This window comes from Fundulus heteroclitus, chromosome 20 (assembly GCF_011125445.2).
Source record: "Fundulus heteroclitus isolate FHET01 chromosome 20, MU-UCD_Fhet_4.1, whole genome shotgun sequence".
Lineage (NCBI taxonomy): Eukaryota > Metazoa > Chordata > Actinopteri > Cyprinodontiformes > Fundulidae > Fundulus > Fundulus heteroclitus.
Window position 1 is genome coordinate 40,278,529 of NC_046380.1, and position 25,972 is coordinate 40,304,500.

Here is a 25,972-nt window from a genome sequence, read left to right on the forward strand (position 1 = left end):
CTACACCTGTCAAGAAAATTGCTCAGTAACCTGTAATTTAACAAGCCATGAATTCCCATTAGTTGTGTATAAGCGTAGGCGACGTTACACCGTGTGAGTGGGTGAGATATTGGAAGAAAGAACAGCTTAAAGCTCAGTGATATCAGTGTTTAGTAATTCTGCACAATAAAGTCAAGAAATATACGATGGTGACATTTTTGAAAGACTTTCATTGTTAACGTTGCTAACTGTGACCCCAGTCACTATGGGTATTTTCTTGACTGAAAGTACGTGCAGCTTTAGCTAAAGTTATCTGACAGGCTTTAAACGTTTTGATATGCAAACTGTGTCCTAAGAGGTGGCTTGAAAGCAGAAAATGTCCAACTTTCTGTGGTCCTGTTGCTGCTAAAGTTGCTTGTCGTGGCATTCTGTCCTAACTTATTATAACCTTAAGAATATGACCAAAACCCAATGCTCAAAATCTCTACATAAAATTTAAAACAAATGTCCAGCTTTTGCTTTCTCTTTATTGCTTCCGTGAAGCAGCAGAGTGCTCGCCCTGTAGCCATTTCGCTGTTCAGTTGTTCCATAAAAAAAAAAAACTTTCACCTGTATGTTTAAACTTTCATTCATTGATCAATTCAAAGAAAATCTATGCTTTAATGGGATTGAAACGTCTCTTTATATACAATTTAAGAGTTTAGTACTAATAATTTATTATCTCTATCTCTCTATCTGCTACAATTTAATCTGAAAGTTGAAGATCATGGATAGTAAAGTTTGCCAAAGTCCTTTTAAATAATGTATATATATGTGTGTGTGTGTGTGTGTGTGTGTGTGTAAATGACTCTAAAAGAGTGTGATGTTAATATGTTCTTTTCCTGAGGTCTATCATATAAAGTTCTTGCTTTCTGGAAAACTTTTAACTTTTAGTCTTTACACCTGGGAGATAAAAAATATCTTCAGGAAAAAAAAAGGCCCAGTGCATCGTGATGTTCTCTCGTGTTTTCTATTTGACAGCGTTCGGGTTTAGCACTTTTTTAGTATGTAAGTTGGAAGAGTTCATAAGGAACAATACCCTGAGAACGTATATGTGTTGGTACTGCTTTCAAAGCATTTTTAAAGCAGCCCTGTCCCTCGTGTTGCTGCTGATATGGAAATGAACGTCTGCAATTCGTGTTCCTGTCCCATCCGCCCTCACTCGGAACTGAATAGCATTCTTTTCCCTGCACTGAATCTTCTGGCAAAGTTGAGCAAGGAGTTTCTTTTGAGATTTCTTTTTTCGAAACCTAAAATCGTGGTTGAGTCCAGTATTTTCAAAAATTAAATTATTTTCTACGCTGTTTGAGTAAGTTCCCTATCTCCTCTTGTCCCACACCTTTTGGGATGACTTCGCCAAGCAAGGAACGACCGACTTATTTTTGGAGTTGCTGCTAAAAAAGACCCTAATACATCTCACCTGGTTTCTTTTTCTTCTGCAGATTGGCAAAGGAGAGAAGTGCAAATCGGATTCCATACATTTGTGATTGGATGTGAAAACACTTTGACCCTTCAAAATTGAAGATGATGTTGCTATGGAAACTGCTGCTGCTGCAGTCACTTATGGGGTGCCTGGCAGGTAAAGTATCTTATTAAGAACTTTTGATGCATGCCAAAGCTGCCTTTGTGAAGTCTGTCTCCTTATTCATATGTATTTGGGGCAGGTGACAGTATGAAAACTGAAGTTTAGAGGGAAGCAGCTTCAGGTGGATTAGACAGAAGTAGACATATTTCCTCTCACAGATAATGTAATAAAAATAATGTAGAATCAGCTCAGCGGGAATCCTATTGTTAAAGCAAACCTCCAATGACATGAGAATATTACATTTCAGCTTTCCCTGAGCCATGTGTTTGCCTTTTGTTGCTCACCACACTGATCAAATAATCCTGAATGTAAATGAGAAGTTGTTGCTTCAGTTCAACCGAGTCACACATCAGAAAGGAGGTCTGTAGTTTTAAAAGCAGTTAAAAAAAAGGCCATGAATCCAAAGGTATACATAACTTAGATGTTATACGGTCATTTAGAATATGCATTCATGCCTTTACGGTGTTCTGTAAAAGGCAGCAGAGCAAATGGGAAATATCAATGGTACATAACTAATTCTAGATGTGATTACAGTAAGGACTTCAGTTTAATACGGCAGCCTTATAATGCATAGATCTACCTAACAGTATGGCTACAAGGACGATGTAAACACAGAACATAATCTATATGAATGAGCAAATTACCACTAAAGACTAAATAAAGCTGTTAGTATTACATATGTAGCCTGTCTCCTATAGAGCTGAGCCTAAATACTACATTACACCGTACTATACTGTTTACTATGTATACTACACTACACTGCTAGGGTAAAAACTACACAGTCTGGGTGATTTTCTTGCTTCAAATATGGACTGATTTCAGGCCTATGTTAATGTATCACCACAGGTTGGGTTATGGGTTAGGTTTTCAATCTGCAAAAACAAAATAAAACAGATTAAAGAGCTAAAACCTGGATTTAAAAAAAATCAGGTAATCCATCCGTCTGTCTATCCGTTTGCCCATCAGTCCTCTTTCCCTGCTCAACCCTGCTGTCAGAGACAGCACTTCTCTTCAAATAAACAGTGAAAATGGAGAATTTTAGGGGACCACTAATGTGTCCAGAAGTAGTAGAGGAAAATGCTGTGTTGGAAGATAATGTTGCTGTTCTTTTCTTTTTGCACATCAGACCTATCTTTGGCATTGTTTTTTAAAGCCGTCCTCCACATTGTCTGATGCCTCTCTGAGCGAGAGGCAGAGTGCACTTTAAACCTGTTTTCAGCCCATTCAGTTTATACAGGGCTAAGCAGGCGATAACGGCCTACAATCGCTTTCTTTTCCTGTTTGGGCTGAGCAGTTATTCAAATTCATAATTCAGCTTTGAATTAGACTTCAAAATGAACACAGAATTTGTTTGTGTTATTTTAACAGCTTCCCCTTTGTAAGAATGCAGTTATTTAATGAATTATGATATCGAAAACTTCATTTATTTTAGTAACTCCATCACTGAAGAAACACATTATGTGGATTAATTCCACACATACTGATGTTTCCAAGCCTTTGTTTTTTTGTGAATTGTGTTGAATTTCCACTTACAGCCAAGGACTAGAACCTTTACAATTATAATATTTAATATTCCATCAGATCAGAAAGTAAATATTCAGAAATGCTGGCACAAGTATGTTTATTACCTGCTTAAAGGATCTTTTCAAAAGGTACTTTTATTCTGACAAACAAGCCTCATTGAAATGCAGATTCTTATTGACTTCATACAGCTGTACTCTTATCCTATATTATATTGTCTCTTTAGTAAAAATATACCTATGGGTGAGTTGGTTAATTTTTTTGTGGGAACACTTTAGACAAATGTGGGTCAATAACACAGGGGTGTCTGCACCACAGGTCAACATAACAAAACCGTGCAACAACCTAAAACTTAAACACAGACAAATCTATGAGCAGCTATTATAAAAAGTAACAGCAATTAATATACTGGCTGGATTTATACACATGAATGGGGTCCTTCAGGTTCTGCACTAAAACGGGAGCAAGTTTGATTGAAATAAATTGTGTAATGTCTTATTCTTATTTTGCATTTTAGCTTTTATATTTTAATGATTTTTTTAATTATTTTAAGTAAGGAATTTTCTTTCTCATTGGGCAAAAAGCAGGAAACGTCGTAGGCAGCACATGAGTGCAGCTAAGGTTTTAAAGTAACCAGATTATTTGACGTGGCAAAATTCACACTAAATACCGAACCCTGCTGGTGCAACGATACATGCAGCTCACAAGATGGGAGGAGAGTTATCCCGTTCACAACTTGGGTAGCAGTTTTTACAAATCACAAAAAAAGATGAAATAATTTAATCGGTGTGAGACGACACACTCCATATCCATGCTGTTTAGTGTTCATGCTGGTCTGATTCTATGGTTGTTCTGATGTCAATAAGCATTTAAAATTCCCCTTTTGGGGTTTTCAGAAACGGGGGAATAATTTCAAGAATCTAAAACTCTGTTTTAAAGAGCAGGAGGTAAATCTACAGAAGCTATTCGCCCTCGACTCTAGTTTGACTACCAACCTCAGGACCTTTACGGCACGTCTTCTCTCTTTTTCACAGCAGGGTTTCAGGGTTAAAGCACACATCCCCCTATCTGAACTTAGATCTGATATACCAAATAAAGGAGCATGCTGACCTCAACTGTAATCAAAGAACTGTAAAAAAGAAAAGAAAAAAAAAAGAAAAGAATGGCACTTAGTCTAAGATGTTGTGGCAATGAAAAAAATGGCTCTGAGACATTGCAGTAATTTACAGGTTTTCTTCAGATATTAGGAGAAATGCATGTGACCACTGTGCTCCACGGTCTGCCTGTAGCTCTCTTGTTTTTGTTAATACACTCTGCTGCCCAAAGATACGTCTGTTCAAAAACCTGCTAAGCATGCCCAGCAAGTCCGTTTGAGAATACTTAACAATGGAGAATACCCGCAATGACCTCTATCAATATTGCACGACTCTACAACCTGTACAACCTTTAACACCCTCATCCACTGTTGGAGCTGAAGAAACAGTTTGCATTAAAAGTCTTCAAGAAACGAAAAAGCCTGCTCTCTCGGTTGAAGAACCTAGTTTGAGTCTTAAAGAGTGTGGCAAAAGTCGCAGTCTTTCGCCTTCTTTATGGCTCTGCCATTTTGGTCAGATTCAAGTCTTCCCAAGTCATCGCAACATGAATTATTGCAACCTACATCACAACATACCTTATACTAACAAAAACAGTATAGGAACAAAAAGGACAAAAATAATAAGGAAAAGGTTTTCTATTGATCTGGGGTAAAAAAAAAAAAGAACTTAAAGATTACAATAGAAAGGTAGTAGGAAAAGCAATTATTTTTAATAGAACGGCAGTTAAAGAAGATTAAATTTGGGGTTAATTTCTCATGTTGACATTTAAAAATCTCTCCGGGCTGCATTCAAATGTCCATCATTCACTTACTGAGCAGTAAAGCTAAATTATTGCTTCATTACGCTGTCGTGCCCATTTCAGCCAGAGGGCTCTGTGGCATTGATCACATTTTGATGGAGGACTTTAATTTATCTCCTTCACAAATTCGAGGGGTCACCTCAGAGGATCAGCGGAATCACTCAGTGTTTAATCAACAGGTATTAGACGAATCACGGGGACAAAAGATGTCATATTGATGAGGAAAGTAGTCTGTCTCGTTAATCAACAGGATGTTGTCCACCCTCTGGCTCCCTTACAAACAACAATTATATTTCTTTGAGGAAAACATGATGGCTCGTTTGCCCTTGCAGGGTTATCTGGGCGTGTCAGTACTTGTCTTATGGCAGCTCTAACAATCGCACTTCTCACAGCAGACAGCTGGTGATAATTGACCAGTGTGCTGTCTATTCCTCATGGAGGCGTTGACTTCACAGCAATCATGGAGAGAAGTGTCAAGAGGTGCAAACATAACATGATTTGGTATGTATCTTCAAGAATCACGTCTTAGTGTTGGAAACCCTTCTGGTGTTTTTATCCTCTTAGCAACAGTTTTGTTCTCAAAGTCATAGAGTCAAATTGTCCTCAAGTGATGACAGTTTAGACGGGTGCTCTAAAAAAGACGTTTCCAAATATATTCTTTATTCTGTTTTTAGACGTTAGCATGGCGAATATGTCCAATGCATCCCATGTCAGGTTATTGCAGCATTATTGCTATGTCCATTAACTGAAGCACTAAACGCTAAGCCAATCTTTATAGACCAGTCTTTTGGACTTGTGAAAGACTGGAAATAACAACCTACTAATATTGCAATCCAAGCAGTCCTTTGTAAAATTATAAATGCCCCCATTGATATTGGAAGCTCTTTATCTTGTGTAGTCCTCAGAAGGCCAAGCAATGTGACAATCTGTACCACCCCTCCTTTTTATTATACGCGGACCAACTTTTTTGCTACTGAAGGGGCCCAAACAGAGAAATGAGAACAGTTGCCCTGAGAATAAACGTCTATATTTTAAATTAAGAGTTGCATTTACGGATTTGCATTTGGAGTTACCACTTAATGTATGATTAATATTACGTTTTCTAATGACTACGGAGGGGTAGTCCACAACAAGCTAAATGACTGGATGTGGCCAATGGTCTGCTCTAAACATGGATCTCTTTCTGATTTAAAGATATATAATTTTTTTTTTTTAAATTGACTGTGCCAATATAGCCAACATTTTAAAAAGTTTTGATTTTGCAGTGAGTTACCCAAGACAGTTTTGGGTCTTCCAATGTAGAACCACATTTTGCACAGGTCTCTTTATAGCTCTTGTTTATAGTTGCTTTTTTTAGCCCAAATAAGCAACTTCACGGTGAAAAACAAGCCCAAAACAATGCAACCCACGATTCACTGAATTCACAAGTGACTACAGGAAGAAAAAAAAAAAAACCTCAAGGTCAATTATAATAAGTGGAATTGCCAATACTGGCTGGTGTGTGTTTCTCATGATATAACAAAAACTTTGTGTAGACGATGTACACATAGATATTAGTGGTGTCATTTATAACAGAAACACAAACAAAAACTATCCTCTTTTAATCAAATATATTGATATAACAGTGATATAGCTTTCAACCATGTATTGTTCCTAGTTGTTTTTTAAACATAAGTAGGATAAATACCCGCTAAATGTAGTCGTAGTTTTCTAGTATGCCTTGCTTAAGATATTTTACCTTTTGGCTTTTCTGTTCTTTATAGAAAAACACTGGATGTATAACAAGCTGATATTAGTTGTTTTTTTCACTGGTCTATCAGGTCTGGTAGCCAGCCTGCATTCAGCTGTTTACAGGACAGGAAGCATGCAGCTGGCCAGCTACAATTTTAAATAATATTAGCTGAAAAAGATTGACACTCCTTAGGTTTCCCACACAGTACCTGTCTGTGTTTTTCCAACCAGTATTTTATTTTATTTTCACTTAGGACAAAGTAAAACCCTGGGCACTGAAAACTGAGCTCTGAAACATGTGTACATGTGATACATTTCATATTTTATTTAAATGATGTGTAACCATGATGTGATGCAAATGATCACAACGTTAGAAATTGATAATGGTCAATGCCTAAAAAGTAGCCTTATTTCACAATTATAACATTTTGAACTCCCAAGCATGATAAAGTTATTCTAACAACTGTACACCAGTCGCAACCTTTTTGACAACTTGTCAAATAAATTTCCCACAGGCGTGGATGCCATGTTCAGTTGTTGTTCTCATCCAGCTGAACTTTTTGTGACCGGTCAACTCAGCGAATGCTTGATCTGTTGAGCCGTGTGTTACCGTAGTTCCAGATGTCAAATGGATTTGGAAAGAAACTTTCTTCTGCACCGGCGCCGAACTGGGGCTTTGGAAGTCATTTGTGCTTCGCAGATTCACTCAGTGTTTGAAGAAAGTTCAAACATCCCCCAACAGAGAACATACACAGTAGCTTGTTTGACAAAAGCTCAGAGATTTTTAGCTGGTATTATTGATCCACGTGAAAACTGCAGACTTTTACAAATGCTCTAAAAATAATGCAGGGGTTTTCAGTACAAAGAAAATGATCAAATCAGCATAACAAGATCTCTTCTTTTCTCTGTTTTCAATTGTTCTTGCTCTTATCTTCCCACCGTCTTTTAAAAGTAAGAATTTCTTATCACAAGAAAAGCTGCTTTTAATGAAGGCACTGCTTCTATATTATTAAAGCACGTTGGGAGAAGTCTGTGCACTGAAGCAATGATGTAAGAGTACAATGCTTTCTTTCCCTATTGCACATATAAATGAATTATCTGCCCCTAAAAATCTTTCAAGGGCACGAAAAACCCAGACCTATGTAAAGTTTATATACAGTTACTCGATGTTTAGCTGCACAAGAAAATGGTGATGGAATATTTTCCACCAGCTTGTGCCAATTTTACTGCACTATATCTCCTGCTTATACGTTTCGAGTAACACACTCTAAGATAGCTGATCGAGCCTCAGCATTGAAATAAAAAGGGGGTTAAAGATCAAAAACACAAAAGACGCACAATTCAGTGCTAGCCATGCTATCCGGGAGTGCCAATTTTTGGCACTATTGGTAAACAAGTAAAAATCCTCTATAATGTATCTTCTATTTTACAGCAGAGTAATCTCACACTGAAAAATGGTGACTGGACGTCTTATTTTTAGGGTTTATTTGTTCAACTGGGAATGACATGTTGAGAACTAAAAATCAGTGATGGCTCAATTGTTGGTACCTCTTCTTTTCACACTTTATGCACCTCCCTTTTGGCCATAAGACAGCTTTGACATCAATCTTTCTGTCCGTCTCCATATGTCGATTTACACGTGTGAACAAGTGGGCATCCATCCTCATCACAGTATACATCATGCACAATCACATCATTGTGCAGAAGTTTCATACTGTTTACTCAGGCAAGAAGAAAAAGAAAATAACTTAGAAGAAATAATAAAGAAACTCATCTGGATATTGATGTAGTTTTGGACTCTTGATGTTCCTGAGAGATCTGTTATTCAAATGGGGGAAAAAGTTTCTCTCTCCTCATTGTAGTAGTAGTAGTAGTAGCAGTGTAGTTGTTCAAGAAAACAAAATGTCACAGTCAAACATCAGTCAACAACCCATCAACATTCACATGCTTTCATAATATTCCAATTTAATTCATGAATATTTACAAAGATCGAAAAGATCTAGGCTGAAGCTATTCAGTTTATAAGATCATACCCTGTAATTCCTAATTTCCCATAAACCAATTAAAACATTATAAGGGTTCAGTGTAGCAGATACTAACAGGACTTTTAGAATCCACAATTTAACCCAACCAAAAGTATAGGGAATAGAAGATAAATAAAATACAATAAAACAAGGAAATAAACCTCATGGAAGTTGCAATCAAATTTCAAATATTCAACCTATTTATTGCTTTCAATCATGATGTTTTAATCCCTTTTTAAAAGTGTATTATGTTTTGTTTTTTCTGGCTTAAGATCTTTTGGCAAGCTATTCCACAGCATAACCCCAGCAACAGAGATACACATGCTTTTTAATGTGGTATTCATACTTGTTTTTTTTAAATAAATATCCATCTTAGCTCATGTCTCCCACCCCTCTCCTTAAACCCTGAATATTGTTATGAAATAAATTATTTTTGCTTTGTAAATTATCTGTACAGTTTTCATTTTTTACCAAGATAGGAAACGTTAATACACCCAGTTTACTAAACAAAGTATTAGCATGTTCATCATAACTGTCATGGTTTATACAGCCTTTTTTTGCAGAATGTTAATAGGTTGGAGGCTGGTTTTATAGGTATTTCCCCAGATCTTTGCACAGTATAACATGTACAGTAATAGAACTACACTGTTTGGCCAAAAAAAAGTTGCCACCAAAAAAAAGATCATACCCTAATATTTCGTTGGACCGCCTTTAGCTTTGATTATGGCACACATTAACCATGGCATAGTTTCGATGAGCTTCTGCAATGTCACAAGATTTATTCTCACACAGTGTTGCAGTAAATCTTTCACCAAGATCTTGCATTGATGATGGTAGAGTCTGCCTGCTTTGTAAAGCCTTCTCCAGCACATCCCAAAGAGCCTCAATGGGGTTAAGGTCTGGACTCTGTGGTGGCCGATCCATTTGTGAAAATAATGTCTCATGCTCCCTAAACCACTCCTTCACAATTCATGCCTGATGAATCCTGGCATTGTCATCTTGGAATACGCCCATGGCATCAGGGAAGAAAACATCCATTGATGGAATATCCTGGTCATTCAGTAGATTGAGGTAGTCAGCTGACCTCATTCTTTAAGCTCATATGTTGCTGAACCTCGATCTGACCAACTGCAGCAACCCCTGATCTGCCCCCACAGTCTTGTACAGTAGGCACTAGGCATGATGGGAGCATCACTTCACCAGCCTCTCTTCTTACCCCGATGTTCCATCACTCTGGAACAGGGTAGATCTGGACTCATCAGAGCTTATGATCTCCTTCCATGGCTCCAGAGTCCAATCTCTATGCTCCCTAGGAAATTAAAGCCTTTTTTCTGGTTAGACTCACTGATTAGAGGTTTTCTTAAAGCTACACATCTGTTCAGTCCCAAACCCTTGAGTTATGTTCACATTGTGCATGTGGAAATGCTCTTACTTTCACTATTAAACAGAGCCCAGAGTTCTACGGTTGTTTTTCTTCAATTTAATTTCACCAAACCTTTAAGTGATCGTTTTTTTCCTTGAAGGCAATGGGACCCCACTACCATTCCAGTTTTTAAAAATGCGTTGGACAGTTCTTCACCCAATTTTGGTAGTTTCTGCAATCTCATTACATGTTTTCTCTGCTTAATGCATGCCAATGATTTGACGCTTCTGAAACAGACTGACATTTTTCCACGACCCCGGGATTTGTCGTTCGACATGGTTGTTTAAGAAATGAGAAGAGACTAATTTGATTGTTAAGTAACTTGTTGCCAGCTGAAACATATCCAATGGGAGATTCGTACCTTAGTTAAATCCAGATGATGACTTTTTTTTTGGCCAGGCAGTGTACGTTATATACATTATATAGTTTATTGCAGGTTAATATACGATTATTTTTGTAAGGTATACCAATACTCCTTGCTAGCTTCATCCTGTCCTTATTTGTATGAGGTTTCCAACTAACCTTTAAAAAAGTGGTTTTACAGACCATTTCCTGCTTCATTTAGTCAGTGCTTACTTCTACCTGTATTTGTGGAATATAGGTTTATTTCCAAGCAATTTAAAAATAGTTTTATTAGTATTCAGAAAAAAAGATTATTGCTAACAAACCATTGTTTCTGCCTTCACAATTCAGCTGAGACATCTCTTAACAAATTATTTAAATTCTCATTAGAGCAAAAAAAAAATGGTATCATCAGCATAAATTACAAACTTTACATATACTATTGATATATAAAACTGTAATTATTGAAAACAAGCATCTTGGTTGATTTTTCTTCTCTTCTTCTGCTTTTTAGGTGAGGTGATTTGAAATAATTTATTGTCCCCAAAAGGGCAACTCATTTCCAACAGAGTCCTCAAAGTTTACACAGAACAATAAACCCCCACAAGAACACCCAAAAGAGAAGATGAATCTCCCTCCCAACCTAAAAAACTTAATAAGAAAAACATATTTACACAATGATATCAGGACTCCAGGCTGCACATTTCATCAATAATTTAAAAATCCAACAGTTAAAGGAATAAAGTATCACAGGTACTGGGGAGTGGTGGCATTGTGGTTTGAGAGCAGGGCCCTTGCGTCCTGGACAGACTACAAGGTTGGGTTTGAACATCTCTGAGCCACAATGCCACAGTGGGTCTGTGAGCAAGACCCCCAGAATGCTCCTTGGACACTGCTCAGTGGCAGCCCACTTCTCCCTAAGGGATGGGTTAAATGCAGAGGACACATTTTATTTGAATGGATGTTGCAATGACAACAAAGATTAATATCATCAGGTACCGGTTTAATCTTGCCCTTAGGGAAAAAGTAAACTTCCTTCCTGATGGTAGAATCCTAAACTCATTGTGCAGAGGATTTAAGAATTGATATTGCCCTCTTAGTGACATCTGTTCTGAAGGCCTGATTAAGGTCTCTCAAATCAATACCAGCACAGACCTTGACCACTATAATCAACCTCTTTTTGTTTGCCATGTTGAGGTTACCAAACCAGCACATCTTTCAAAAAGTTAAACCATATTGTCTCACTGTTTTGTGATAGGATTATTGTCTCTGTCAGCACACAGTCAGCACAGTTTCAAAGATCTGGGCTCTGTTTGGATGTCCACAGTGAGCCTTAGCAGAACATAGTGAGTGGCTACAGATGAGGATATATGTAACAAGGGACATATGTATTCTCATACAACACTTCTCAAGGTTGGAGCATATCTTTGGCCATTCATATTTGTGCAATCTGTCTACATTGTCTAAAGTCCTGGGTCCTCTCTTCTGTCAACTTAACCCACATGTTTTCAAGAATGATTTAAGCCTATAGGGGCTGCAGTGGGCTTGGAAGAATTTAGATTGTCAATCGGCATTTCAGTTTTAATTTGGCCGGTTATTTAATTCATTATTCTGAATAATTATGACTCATCTTATGTTTGATACGATTCCCTTATATGCTTTTCAAATGTTCCAGTATTTAAAGGAGTTAATGTCATGCATGATTCTTTCTTTGGAAGAGAAACAGACCGACAGCATCACAGATCATCTACCATACTTGTCGGTTGGCATGGGATGCTTCCCTGCATATTCATAATTTGTTTTAATGTCATACCCATCTAGAATGTCAAATGTTCGTTAATATTGGTATGCCAGAAACCTGTTTGATTATGGATATTATTATTAATTATAATTTTCTATTATGATTTAATAATAGATCATTTGACATAGCAGTATTGAAAGACAAGATAGCTTAGAGAAAACAGACCTGAAGCCAGATGGGGAAATGCTTCGGCACTCAACAACGTGCTAAGCTAACCGTCTAGAGCAACCCCTGCACCTTTCCAAGGTACGTCCTAATGACGTATCTAGCGTACACACCTAGTGCAGGGCGGGCTTTGATCAGGAGGCGGCTTCACTCCTGAACAAAGGCTTCAAAGAAAGTGTGCGAAACTGAACACGTAGACAAAAAGATCAGAGATGGAGATGGGAAGAGAAGAGAAAATCGACTCTCAGCGGAGTCAGCTTAGTATGGATGTCCCGGCTCTGGATCCGCGGGCCTCCTGCAGCTGCGCCGGCGGCGCATGTCCGTGCATGGCAGGAGGAACTTAGGGAAACCACACAGTCTCTGGACTTTCAGACGCTTTGTTTGGCCAAAACAAGAGTGGAGTCTGGCGATCACTGGGTGATAGCGGCTTCCAGTAGGATCAAAATTAATTCAAAGTACCTTTAAAGTTGACCTCCTGCGTAGAAAAACAGGAAGAAGTTGGTTCGGCAACTCGGCCCAGCGAGGACTCAAACCTGTGCCACGTGGGGAAAATCCCAACAGGAGAAAACAGCTGTATGTCTTCCCAACTGACGTGGTGCCAGTGAAGAAGAATGAGTTGGACGCACGGAGCGCTTTTATGTCATCCCATAGCAACAAGATAACGTTGCCAGGCTCTGAGTCAGTTTTGACTGTGTTGCATGCTGGAAGCTGGTGATCTGGTCGACCATGTTGCATGCTGGGAGCTGGAGTCTGTCACGTCATAAGATGCCATTACAATATGGAACCCCCAGTGAATGAATTTAGGGTGTTTACACTAGTAAGCAGCACACTTTACCAGGAGTCCCTACAAACGTGCCTCCATTAATAAACAGATGTAAAAATGTTGCTAGTGCAAGAAATAATATTTAAGAAGGAATGAGAACTGTAGATTTTCTTTTTTGCAGCTTTAGTTACACCTCTGGGTTCAGAGTGTTCTTTGTTTGTGGTCTAATGAATAAAAAACCTTGATAATGACATTTGCCTCTGGAAAGTTAACAACTCAATTATGTTTCTATATTAGTCAGCTATCTTTGGACTGCAATAATTGAAAACTGTCTGGGCATCATTTCATTTGGAAGCCAGTTTGCTACATTTGACACTTATTTTTTGAATATTACCCAGCTCTCCTGTCTTGATTTTACACACACAACCCTGCTGTTGAAAATGATCAGTGGCTAAAATGTTAATCTGAAGCAGTACTACTGCACTGCCCATCTGTTTTAGGACATTGTTTACTATTTTGGTTTCAAAAGAAGCAAAGAAATGACAAGAAATAATTTGTCCATCCATCCATCTATTTTCCAAACCGCTTAATCCCTCATGGGGTCGCGGGGTGCTGGTGCCTATCTCCAGCATTCACCGGGCGAGAGGCAGGGTAAGAAATAATTTGTAAAATTATAATTTATTAGAACCAACTAATAAATGAAAATGTTAGGAAAAAGAGTAATTATGTGGAAGTAAAGATTATCAAATACTAATGAATCCAATACTAGTAAAGTGTAGAAGTAGGTAACTCTTACCGATAATAACTTTCCAGAATGCCACATAAGAAAATCTGAACTATACCTTTATTTCAGTGAGCATGCCCCCCTTTATTAGAGGGACAACAATGTTATGGCTCTCTCACCTCAACAAGACTGGCAAAAAGTGGGTCAAACTTGTTTACCTGGTGACAAGGAACTAAGCCTAGGTTGCTACACTGGAAGTGTATTCTTTCCTTTTGCTTAAAAGAAGGATATAGATCAGGAAGGTTATTGTACTCCCATTAACCCTGCTTCCTCATAACTCTACATTTTTTCCTCATGCTGGCCTCTAACCAATCCAACAAATATCTATTTAGCTATAGAATTTGGAAGGACTATTGAATTTTAACATGAAGCACATGATTTGCTTGTTTAAATTCACAAAACTCTGAATTGATCATTGCTTTCTGCACGCTTGTTATTCTTGTCATAGCTCTTTCCCCTCAACATTGCTTATTTACCATTGAATTGGAATACTAATTCCTTTCTTACTTCTAGTTACACTTTTTTTTCTATCTGAGGGTTTGTGTTATTTTGAATTCTGTGTCCTCTAAATGAGCCATTTGATTTCACCAACCTGGGACTTACTGTAGAGCAAATTAAAAGGCCCGTTGTTACAGGCAGGCTCAGCATTTTATACAGGGGGTGTGTACAAATTTAGAGGCTGCATCTTTCGATGGACCTTGTCTATGTAGACCAGGTCAGCTTTCGGCGGTGAAGAAATGAAGGCTGGAAGAGATCGGCTGTGAATTTGGATGGTTTCGCCTTCAACAGCTGTCCCTGCCCTTACTTCAGCTTAACAGCTTTTGACTACCAACCGAGACAGCACATTTGTGAAGCCAAACTAATGGAGCTTCTTTCTGTCTACGTGTTTTTTGTTTTCCCCTTTACATATTCCTGGTGGCTTAATGTTTAGTTTATGTTTTTTTAATTATGATTTAATTAAATCTAAAAAACTCACACGGAAAGAAAAGACAATTAGAAGAATTTTATTGAGACACTATTTTAAGACTTTGGCGCTCAAACCTCTGCACCTCAACATTAACGCTGAATTATACTTTAATTTGCATAAGCAGGTGTATGAGAACAGGGATGTTTCCCCCCAGGCCTGAATCTTGTGGTGGAGTGGAGATAGACAAAGTTTGTTCAGTCCATAGACTGCTGGTTGGCGAGACAATCTGCTTGAGCTGTATTGGCTAGATCCAGTAGACTGCGAGAGCTGGTACCAGTGCTTCACTCAGGGACCCAGAAAGATAGATGTCCAGCTTGGATGAATAGGTTGCATGAACCTGTCCATGGTGAGCAAGCATGAAGCGACAGTGGAGAGGAAAAACTCCCCTTTGGGAAGAAACCTCTGGCAGAACCAGGCTCAACATGACGGTCTTCTGCCGGACCGATATGACAGGGAATGCAGTAAGAGTCCGAGAGGAATTACACTCTGATAGGGACGAGGTTGAAGGAGCACCACGGTAAAGCCAGATGGAGCTTGGCTACGATGGTGGAGAAGGGGATGGAGGTGGGTTGAATCATGGTCATCTGAGTCCAAATCAGACATTGCGCAACCACTGCTTGCGTTTGGCTGGGTAGCTGTTAGGCTCAGAACGGGTGGACCCAGTATTCGAGGCAGACAAACAGTTTAGTTTTAGGTTTAACAGTTTATTAAGTTCGGCAACAGAGCGGGAGGCGTTAGCGTCTACAGCGGGAGCCTCTGCAGGAGGAGACAACAGGTTAGTGACCACGCTTATCTGAAAGTGTTTGCACACAAACGTGTCGGTCACTAACCTGGTCTTAATGTCCAGTTCAGATCCTGTAGCAGAGGTAGATCCCAGCTGGCGGGTCGTCAATCCTGCGTGGCGGTTGCCGCTCAGAGAGTCCAAGAGGCAGGTGTATCAGAAGTCGGAAGACAGGCTGAAGATCAGAACCGTGAGGGCGAACGTAAGCGGGATGAGCCGTAGAGCGAAGCCAAAGACGAAGTTGGGGACGTATATACTAGTGACAGCAGGTGGAACAGATCTGAAGGGATGAGGAATGGGCGGAGCTAAACAGGTGTGTGACATGAGAGATTAGACCAGACAACAGTGCCGAAATCATGACAGTAGCAGGCTGAGACATGGATTTGAAGATATTTTAAGATGAACTCAGGATGTTGATTGGGCTTCGTGGAGGTGTGGTTCAAAGCTGATTGGCTTGTGTCGGAGGTGGATGAGCCACAAAGGATACACCACACCCATCCTTCAAATCTGGGGGAAAGAAGGTAGCATTTGTGGGCTGCATTTGAAGGAGCCTTTGAATTTGGACAGCCAAATCAGCCTTCAAATTCGACCATGGTGCAAGCCTCACACACCTTAATACGTCCACAGTGAGTACATAATGTTTTCCTATAGCGTTCATGTAAGAATGTTATGGGTTGAGTGTTGCAAAATGCAAATATATTTCCCGAACCAAATAAACATTTAAATTTCTCATTTAAAAAAAATGGCAACAAAATAAAGTCAAGTAAAAAGTTGTTTCTGTCTTTTGTTGCATCCTAAACCACACACTTAGGAAACTACAAACTATAATACACTAAAGAAATGAGCATAGGTTTCTTTCATTTAATGTTGTTATTTTTTCATTCATTTCGTACTTCACAATTCAATTGTTACCAAGAATGCATTTTATCAGCTGAAGAACATTGCCATTGTTTACACTAGCAATGTTTTTACACAGTGTTTACAGTGATTACAAAAGATCTTATTTTGAACACTGTCAAGATTTCCTCATTTGGCCTCGTTTAGCTCATATAAGTCGTGTTTTTTTATATATATCCTTGCTGTTGTTGTTAGCTTGTTTGCTAATTGTTGCCTCTTGTTTTTATGTTGAGTAAAGAACTTTGTAGCACCCATTAGCCCTCAAAATTCAAGAGCTGCGAGACCAGAAGCACGTGGCTGTGAATTTGTATGGTCTAGCCATCACCAGCTGTTCCCACCCTTACCTCTGTGTTATGGCTGTCACCTAGAAGTCATAACAGCGTGAAGCACCCAGCTGTGAAGCCATTAAAATGGAGCCCAAACTTAAACTACATTTTTTTGTTTGGTTATTTAACGCACTAGCACCCTACCATATCATACCATCGTCTCAGGCATGAGAAAAAGATGAGGAAATTAGTCATTTTCAAATGTAGTCTCCTGCTGTCAAGTAAGACATTAAAGTTAAATAAAACTATTCTGTCATGAAGCTTAACTTGAATCTCAGCCAAACCGATTTGCTCAGTGAAAAACAAAAGACTAAAATAAGCCAAACATGAATTGTTGGATGTCATTTGACTGATTTCTATCTGTGTTTAATTTCCAGTCGGCGGTGAAAGCCAGCGGGAGTTTGAAAACAAGCTACAGGGAGTCAGGCGTTCTCTCCTGGTATAGCAAGCCTAGACCAGCCGCTCAGCTGACAGCTGGCGAAGCGAGCTGGCTGTTAGCAAAGCAGGAACAGACAACTCCGAAAGCATCAGAGCGCTTTTGTAATTAAACGATGGCTTCCTAATCCAAGCAGATATTTGAGGTTTACAAAGCTACATTCTCACCTAGAAACGAAAAACGTTGATTTTGTTTCACAGAAAGAGTAATAAATCAAACTTTAATTTCAGGTTTTGTTGCTCTCTTCCACCATTGCTGCTTCCTCTTGAACAATCCGCTTTAATCCACAATGCGTCATGGGATAGTGTGAGACATGAAGGATACTGCAGACCCATAATTGGAAGGAAAAAATAAGGCATTTGTTGGTCACATTCAGAGGAGCCTTTGAATTTTGACAGGCTTTGTTTCTTCACTGTGACGTATTGCTCTTACAAATACATCATACGGCCGTACAAATACGGCCTTTGAAGGAGCAAAATGACAAAAGACTGATTTGTTGTATGATATCATAGCATTTGCTTGCAGGATACTGAGATGAATATTGGGATTTTTCTAGTTAAAATGTCTCGATGCGTTTTACATTGCCACCAGAATTCTTAATACTATAGATAAAAGAGGAGCATTTAACGGATAGCTGTGAAACACTGACCTGGTTCCTTTATAGAACTAGTTAAAAATTGGCTCTAGCATCAACCTTGGTTAAACTCCCAAACTGGTTCGGTGGAAAAAAAGTCTTTATTTGGCGGCCAATCCTTAAACCATTTTGAGAAAAGGGATAGAAACAGTTATGGCTAAGAAGTGTGCCCTCTTTGGATCAAAAAATAAAAGCATCAGTTTAAGATTTCGTACCAAAGCCTCTTGCATTTGTGATGCGCAACTTGAAAAACATTTTTTGCAGACACGGTACAACGTAAGAAATGCCAGGTTGAAGGTAAATCTCTTTTCATTTAAAAAGAAAATCGAATCAATTAAGTGGCAACCCTTTTCAGATAAAAGCCTCAAACGTCTTAGCACTACATTATTAATATGCTGGCCTTGTGCTTACATGTACTAACAGAGGATTTTGTTCCTATTGTGACTAAACTGCTTCTTCACTCAACTGTGTCTTGATTTAGCCTAAAATAATGCGACCCATCTATTTCTTTCAAATCCCTCTCAAAATATGAGCAGCTCTTTGAATGCATTTTCATTTTGTTCATTTCATCCATAATTTGCCACAAGCAGTCTGGTCGGCCATTAACATGGGCTGAAACAGATGCAACTTTTCATGACCTGTTCCCATGAAAAACAAGGGAAACTGATGGATGAACAAAACAAGTTTTATCCCTTCCTCGGCATCAAAAAGGGATGAAAAAAAAAGCTAGACAGCTGTGATTGTATCTTTTCCGAGTGTAGCGGAGTTCCTCTTTTTCTTCTTGTGCCAAATGTCTTTCTGGCTGTAGATTGTAGAAAATACAGAAGCTTTAAAGGACAAGATCTTATCGCATGTGTTTTTTTATTTTTTTTATTTCAGGCTTTAGGACCTTTATAGCGTTGAGAAAGCGCTCTCAGGGGATTAGGGTAGATCATGCCTCAGATTTAAGCCTCAGCAAACTCCATTCATGTAATATTCTTTGTTTATTGACCTTGACTTTTAAATTGTTTTCGTGTCTTAGTTTCATTGATTTTGCAGCTTTTTTTATTACTATTTTTAACTGTTATTTTCTGTTGCCTTTGTTGCTGTTTTTATTCCAAATCCTGTATCACTTTGACGGTCACTGTTTGACAGTGTTTGAAACTGTCACCTGCGCATCTCAAGAATGAAATGGCTGCTTATTTTTGTTTTCCGAGACAAGCTCATCATAATGGGAAGCTAATTAAACAAGCCTTGTCAGCTCAGCTTTTTTGTTCTACAAGTGACAGATTACTGCTTAAATTAAAATCCAAAGATCCCCATTTGAGAAAAGAAGCTGAGCTGAGACTGACTTGATATACCTCAGTTGAAACAATAATTTTCAACAGTGTTTTGGCTTCAAGATCTGGAATAAGGGTTCCTGCACAATCTGGACAAAACTGGATTTAGATTACTTTTTCAACCTTTGCATAAAAAATAAAAAATAAAAAAAAACGAATAGTGAAAAAAATCTTTGTACTTCCATAATTCATTTCCAACTAATTGTTTAAAAATTGTTGTTTTCCTTCCCTGTTTAGGTATGACCTTCCTTACTTTCATTCCTTTTTATTAGTGCCTTTTCCTTCCTACCTTCTCTCATTCACCGTTTGATACATTTCCTTACTTTATCCTTTCTTACAATATTTAGTTTGTTTCTATCATTGCCTCCTTCTGCCCGTCTTTATTTGTCTTTTTCTTTCTTACTGTCCTCCATCATCATTTTCTTTCTTGTGTCAGTAATTTCTTCCTTTCATCATATCTTGTCTCTTCCTCTTCTCCATCCTTCTTCTATCCTTTCTTCCTTGTTTTCTTCCTTCTTTTGTCCTATACTGCCTTGTATCCCACACTACTTCCACCTTTCTCGTCAGTCTGTGGAGTTTGCTAGCTCCGTCTGTAATCTGCAATAAGACCATAGTGAATTTTAGTATGTATGTTTTGAAATAAGAAGAAGAGTCTGGAATCTCCACATGAAAGATATTCACACGTCACACGCAGTGTTCATAATTAACTTTTTACTTTATGTTGCATTTCAACCTCCACATTTTTCAATATATTGTTGGGATTTTACACAACAAACCGATTCAAAGTGGAGCTTAACTGTCAAGTAGAAAGAAAAGATGACTTACATTTTCAACCGTCCTTTATTTCAAAATACTTAGTTAAAAGAAATGATTAGTTTATTAAAATCACATTTCCAGTCCAGTTACACACCTTTAAAGGTATTATGTTTTTTGGGGAAAAAAATTCTGCCACTTCTGCCTTATCTTACCCCTCATTCACACATTCTCCTTCATCCATGTGTTTTCCATAACATCACAAAGAAAAGCCATACTAGTCAATGGGGCATTTCCCAGCAGCACTGTGGGGCTACAACATGACAGAGAACCTTCCTCCGTTGTCCGTCAGACATGCGGATCCAGTCTGTTTGTGATGGATGACGGAGCGAAATGCATAAATTTCTGAAAACCACATGAGCCAGACAGGAATACAGACGCAGGAACTGTAAAGCGGCTGTGGAAATATTTCAAAATAAAAGCGTGAGGTGGGTGGGGCTGTATGATGCATTAACTGATCCGGTTTGGATCGCTATACAGCACATTTTGCAGTGAACAGACGGAGCGCACAAGGAATGTGTTAAGTGTGAAGCTGTCTTTAGTCTATCTCCCATAAACATAAACAAATACACTTTTAGGCCTGTGCAAATTCTCAGTTATCCGCGTCATCGCAACAGCAAACACTTAAATCGGAGGCGACCAGACTTTCGATCGGTTGTTTCCTTTAAAACATTTTCAGAAAGAACTGATCGAAAGTTCGATTACCGTTCCAAATACGCTGTTATTTGTTGCCGCAATGTGCATATGCTCCAGGTAATGAAAACCTATGTTAAAATGATTTTACTATGTTTTTAAAATAAACAGCTGTCTGAGAAGTTCTAACACACGGGACAGTTAAACCCGCTTTGCATATTCTGTATGTTTAGGAAAAGCATCAGTTATTTTATTCCCTAAGTTTCCCCCAACAGCACACAGCAAGTTTTTGTCCAGCTGACAAAGCCCTACAGCAACAGTAATAATTATGTTGAGCGCGCAGGAGGCAGCCAGGAAACATTAACACAAAAAAAACAAATTATGCATAGGAAAGCGACCGGCTTAGATAAACGGGTTAACAAAACACCCCCTGTAGCTACGTGTCCTGCTTCTTACCGTCAACACAGTTTTTCAGCAGTACTTATTTTCTTTTTCTTGTACATGTGACAATGAATATCTCACCACTTCATCAGCATCTCATGAATGTTGCAGCCAAGATGAAGCTGGAACAGCAGCTCCTGTCCCAGCACGACAGCAGTAGGACATGCAAAATTTACTCAAAGAACAAGACAATATGAGTTGTACATATGGACTTCAAGTTTGTTTTGTTAGCATTCTATTATTATATTCATCATATTCTGTTTTTTTTAGTAGTATTTCATTGGTTACAATATTACGACTGGTTGTACTTACATTTGTAGGAATGCGAAACCTCTAGGCCTTATCATAGAACATATGTAAAATTTTAATATTTTTGAACCTTCTATAAACAACAAATTTCTGACCTGACGCTGAACTTTTTCTTAACCTAACTAATGAGTTTTGATATCTAACTTGTATCTACGATAAATATCTTAAATCTATTTAAGGCAAAGTCTCACCAAGGCATCCAACAAGCATAGCAGCCCCTTTTGTCCTCTTCCTTACATCATTAAAGGGGACATGTCATGCTTTTAAATCCTTCCGTTTCACATTTAAATGATTCAGTCATGGTCTTTATAAAGCAGAAATGCAATGCTTTGGTCTGAAATCCTCGTTGTTGTTGCACCAAAGCCTCTCTTTTGCCTCTTTTCAGAGGTTTGTCTGAGAGCAACTTTTGGTCTCTTTAAATCACATTAGGCACTTCCAACCCCGCCCCCCTCCAGATTGCAGAGCGATCCACTCCACCTCGTTTGGCCATGTTTGTAGTTTGCTCGGGTACAGTGTAATGAATTGTATGGGTTAAGAAACCCAACAACCAAACATTTTTATCTATCCACTTGTAGCTTCTGAAAATTTCGGCTTGGATTACAAGACTGTAGCAAAAAATAAGAATGCGAAATTGGGTAGTCGGAAGTTCATGACATTGTTTTGCAGTTCAGCAGCAAATACTGTGACCTGTCACAGAGGGGCCCACGCTGCCCACCGCCAGACTGATGGTGAAAAAAACTAAGATATAAAGTGGAAAAGTAGGTGCCTTAAGGGTGGTTCACATGGCAGCTTTATTAGCCCCAATTTTGCACCAATCTTCTCTTTCCAACAGGCCCAGACTATCTTCTATAAAGAGATATTCCTGCTATGTCTGGATTGTTACGAGTGATCTGGTCCGCTCGGTAGAAAGTCGTGACTGCTCCGACCTCAAATTGGGGATATTCAACATGTTGGATTGTGTAGGCCCGGTGTTCCCTGAGGGTAGCCTGTTGAATGTGACGTGTAGCCAATCAGAAAGCTAGTTGAGGGTAAAAAAACAGAACAAAAAAAATGCAGCTCACCTCTATATCATAGTGCAGCAAAGTAGACTTGAACATCCAGCTCGTTTTGTAATGCGTGCGTTCAGGAAAAAGACTTTCAAATAGCCTGTTCTGACAACATCAGGCCTTGACATTCATGGAAGAGAGAAAGGAATGTTGGTCATTGTAAAGCTCCTCTGGCAGGCCTCCCAACATCCCCACTAAAACCTTGCCAGATGGTCCAGAATACCGTGCTGCATTGGATGTTTGATCAACCAAAAAGGACATGTGTCACTCCATTACTCACTGCCCTCCGCTGTCTACAGGGGCTGCCAGAAGAGGATTTATATCACTTAACACTTGCCTACAGAGTGACTAAATGGTCAACACAAACTCTAAAGTTGACATACAATACATGCTTATTCTTTCCATTGAGCAACGTGTACCATGTTAATTTTTCACTTGAGGTACCAAAGTAAGGGACCAACCAACCAAACAGAACCTTAAAGACCCTGCTCACTACTTGGCTGTCTACTGAATACTTCTTCAGACCAACTCCAACCATTCAAGGACATGTCTTTGTCTACACACCAATGTAACTCCCCAACGTGTCTGACAGGTCTCACCTTGCCTTTCCTGGTGCTTCTGTACTTCTACCATTGCAGAGTCTAAAATAGATTTAAGATGAAGGGGTTTTCCACCAAAACGGTTCCAGTGCTAAACCAAGGCTTGTTCTAAAGCTGGTTCATCATTGGTTCTATTAAAACAAAGAAGATCAATTCTAATAATATTAATATTATTATATATATTTGTAAAGAACTCTTCATTTAAACAAAAAAAACATCTCAAAGAGCTACAGGGTAAAACAACAAAATCATTCCAAAATAAGAATACAGTGAGTGAAAAAACTCAGGGGTATGTGGGAAATGCTAGTTTCAAAAGGAAAGTCTTTAAGGTCTCGTTAATAGCAGCAATTATCTGGGGAGCTCTCAGGTGGTCGGGGAGGGAGTTCCACAGGCGGGGGGCAGCTGCGAAGAAGGACCGTCACCCATGTCTGTGATGAAGTGCGATGTGAATGGAGAAGGTTATGTGAACAGAGGAAGTGGATGGATGAGTAGGATGTGAGGAGGTCCTTTAGGTATTCTGGAGCATCACCATGGTGGCCGATGAGAGCTATTTTCTAAAGGATTCTCTTGGTAATTGGGAGCCAGTGAAATATTGACACTACACACTGTAATTTATCTCTGCAAAATGTTTTTATATAAGCAGACTAGTTTAGAAACTATTACCAGAGAAGTTGTGATAACAGTAGTCGTGAGTTTTAACCTTTGATTTTCATGACGTACCAGGAAGAGATAGGAACCAGTCATGACAGGCTGACACTTACACTGATGGGTTCTGATGGAAGTTTCCAAGCCAGTTGCGTTCACCTGTTGACCCGACACCATCGGTTCTGATTTATCACTAAAACTGCTCTGATAAAACTACATAGGAGTGTTTTAAATTTCTTAATGAATATGCCATGTGGTTTGTTTCAGTCATCTCCCAATGTCCTCTATAATTTCTATTTTATATTAACTTTAAAAACAAACAACAGGAGTAATCAGAGTTTTTCGTTTGTAAACAAAACATTCAAACAATAATAAAGTTAAGTACAATAATAAAGTTAGCGAATCGTAGTGGAAGCATTGATAGTACATTCAGAGTGGATTTAGGCTTTCAGCCATCTGTGGAAGCAGAACGAGTGTGCTCTTATTAAAGTCATTTTCAGGGATTTACTTCAGTGATACGGTATGTTGCGAGACGAATTTGCGCCCGAGTTTTATGTATTATTAAGAGACTTTAAAGGAGCGGTAAGCGAGGTGATGCTTGAGCACTGTCTGTAGACCAAAGCAAAACCCAGCCCCATCCTTTCCCTCTCACCCGTCGCCTTTTATGTGCATGTTTGTAAAGGACAAAAACACAGCAAAACAGCATCACACATCGTTTGAGGAATATTTCAAATGAAGAAGTAACTCTTAACTTTATAATGCTTTAAGCAAGAGAACATTTTGATCTGTGGAGGTGCTCACCGCCATGTTACTCCAACGCTGCACTGCTCTGACGGTGGTATTTTAGGGCAGGGAGGGGCTAAGCCCTGAGTGGCAGCTGTTCACACACACGTGCACGCACACGCACATACACGGACGGTCCAGTTCGAATATGTAAACAAGAGACAGGAGAACAACGCAGAGAGATGCGGTGTAACGTCATACCGTAGTCCATCTGAAATATTACCTTTAGTTCTTCACATCATTACTTTTATGTACTTTCTATCTAAAATAATGAAATTTTGCGTATTGCTCCTTTAAGTTAAAGAGAAACAAGCCACTCATCTGACACTGCCAATATTTTTGGGTCCATGGGCACAATATGAAAATGAAGAGAGGTTGTGCAAGCTGACACGGATGCAGAGTTCTATCTGCCTAACAATCTAATATTTAGATTTGCCTAATGCACTGAGGTTTTATAGACTTCATATAGGAGTCTATTCTTTTCTCTATTCTCTTTTCTCTATTCTTTTCTCCAGACTGCTGCTTGCTTGGCTGGCCCCCACCAAGGACATCGACGCAATAGCAGGGACAGTCTGAACTTAGCTCAGGCGTGACATTTCACCTCTGTCTGCTGCTGTGCATAGCTTGAACGTACAACCTTAAATTATCGTATCTGAGTTATGTGTAGTTCAGCAACTTACAGAGAGCATGGGATTTTTCTTCAAGTTTTTGTGGTTAACGCTCCTTGGTAAACAAGGCATCAATCTTTAAAAATCTGTTGTTACAAAATTCCTCCAAATTTGAAGTGATTTTATTTCTATTTCATAGCATAACCAAAGCAAAATTATTGCAAATTATGTTTGTTGAACCCTGAGTTGTGAGTAATACAAGATGGCATAAGCTAATGTTAGCTTTTTAGCTACTTACTAAGCACATTTCTCTACAAACACAGCCATCCTACTAAAGGTAAAGATCCATGCAGTGTCTTTCTGTAATTGTGGACGTTTTTCTGGTGTTTATTATAAAGAACCTTAAAAGAGGTCAAGTATGAAGTATATGTCTTAGCAGTTTTATCATTTTTGACGTTTCTGTATCAAGACAACCCTAGCTCTGGGTCACAAGGTTAAATCGTCCCTTAAGCGTGTTTCCCAGGTCAAACTGTGTGGCCAATGCAGCCTCCAAACAGCCTGTGTGGAGGTTTAGAACAGCTGAGGTGTATGAATGTAGACATTCATATCTACATTCACCACTAAGTATTTTGTCCTTCTTTAATACTAGCAGACAACAAATATAGAAACTACAAAGATTTTATGC

At 38.8% G+C, this 25,972-nt stretch overlaps 1 protein-coding gene across 2 annotated transcripts in view; it reads left to right on the forward strand.

Annotated features, from left to right (window-relative positions):
• Positions 1–25,972, forward strand: part of cntn4 (contactin 4) — a 287,425-nt gene that overhangs the window by 33,143 nt on the left and 228,310 nt on the right. For both annotated transcript variants that reach the window (XM_012874550.3, XM_036151210.1), the window contains exon 2: positions 1,461–1,597. In XM_012874550.3, coding sequence (XP_012730004.1) covers positions 1,543–1,597 — 55 coding nt within the window. In that variant the 5' untranslated portion in view covers positions 1,461–1,542. The remainder of the gene's footprint in view (positions 1–1,460; positions 1,598–25,972) is intronic.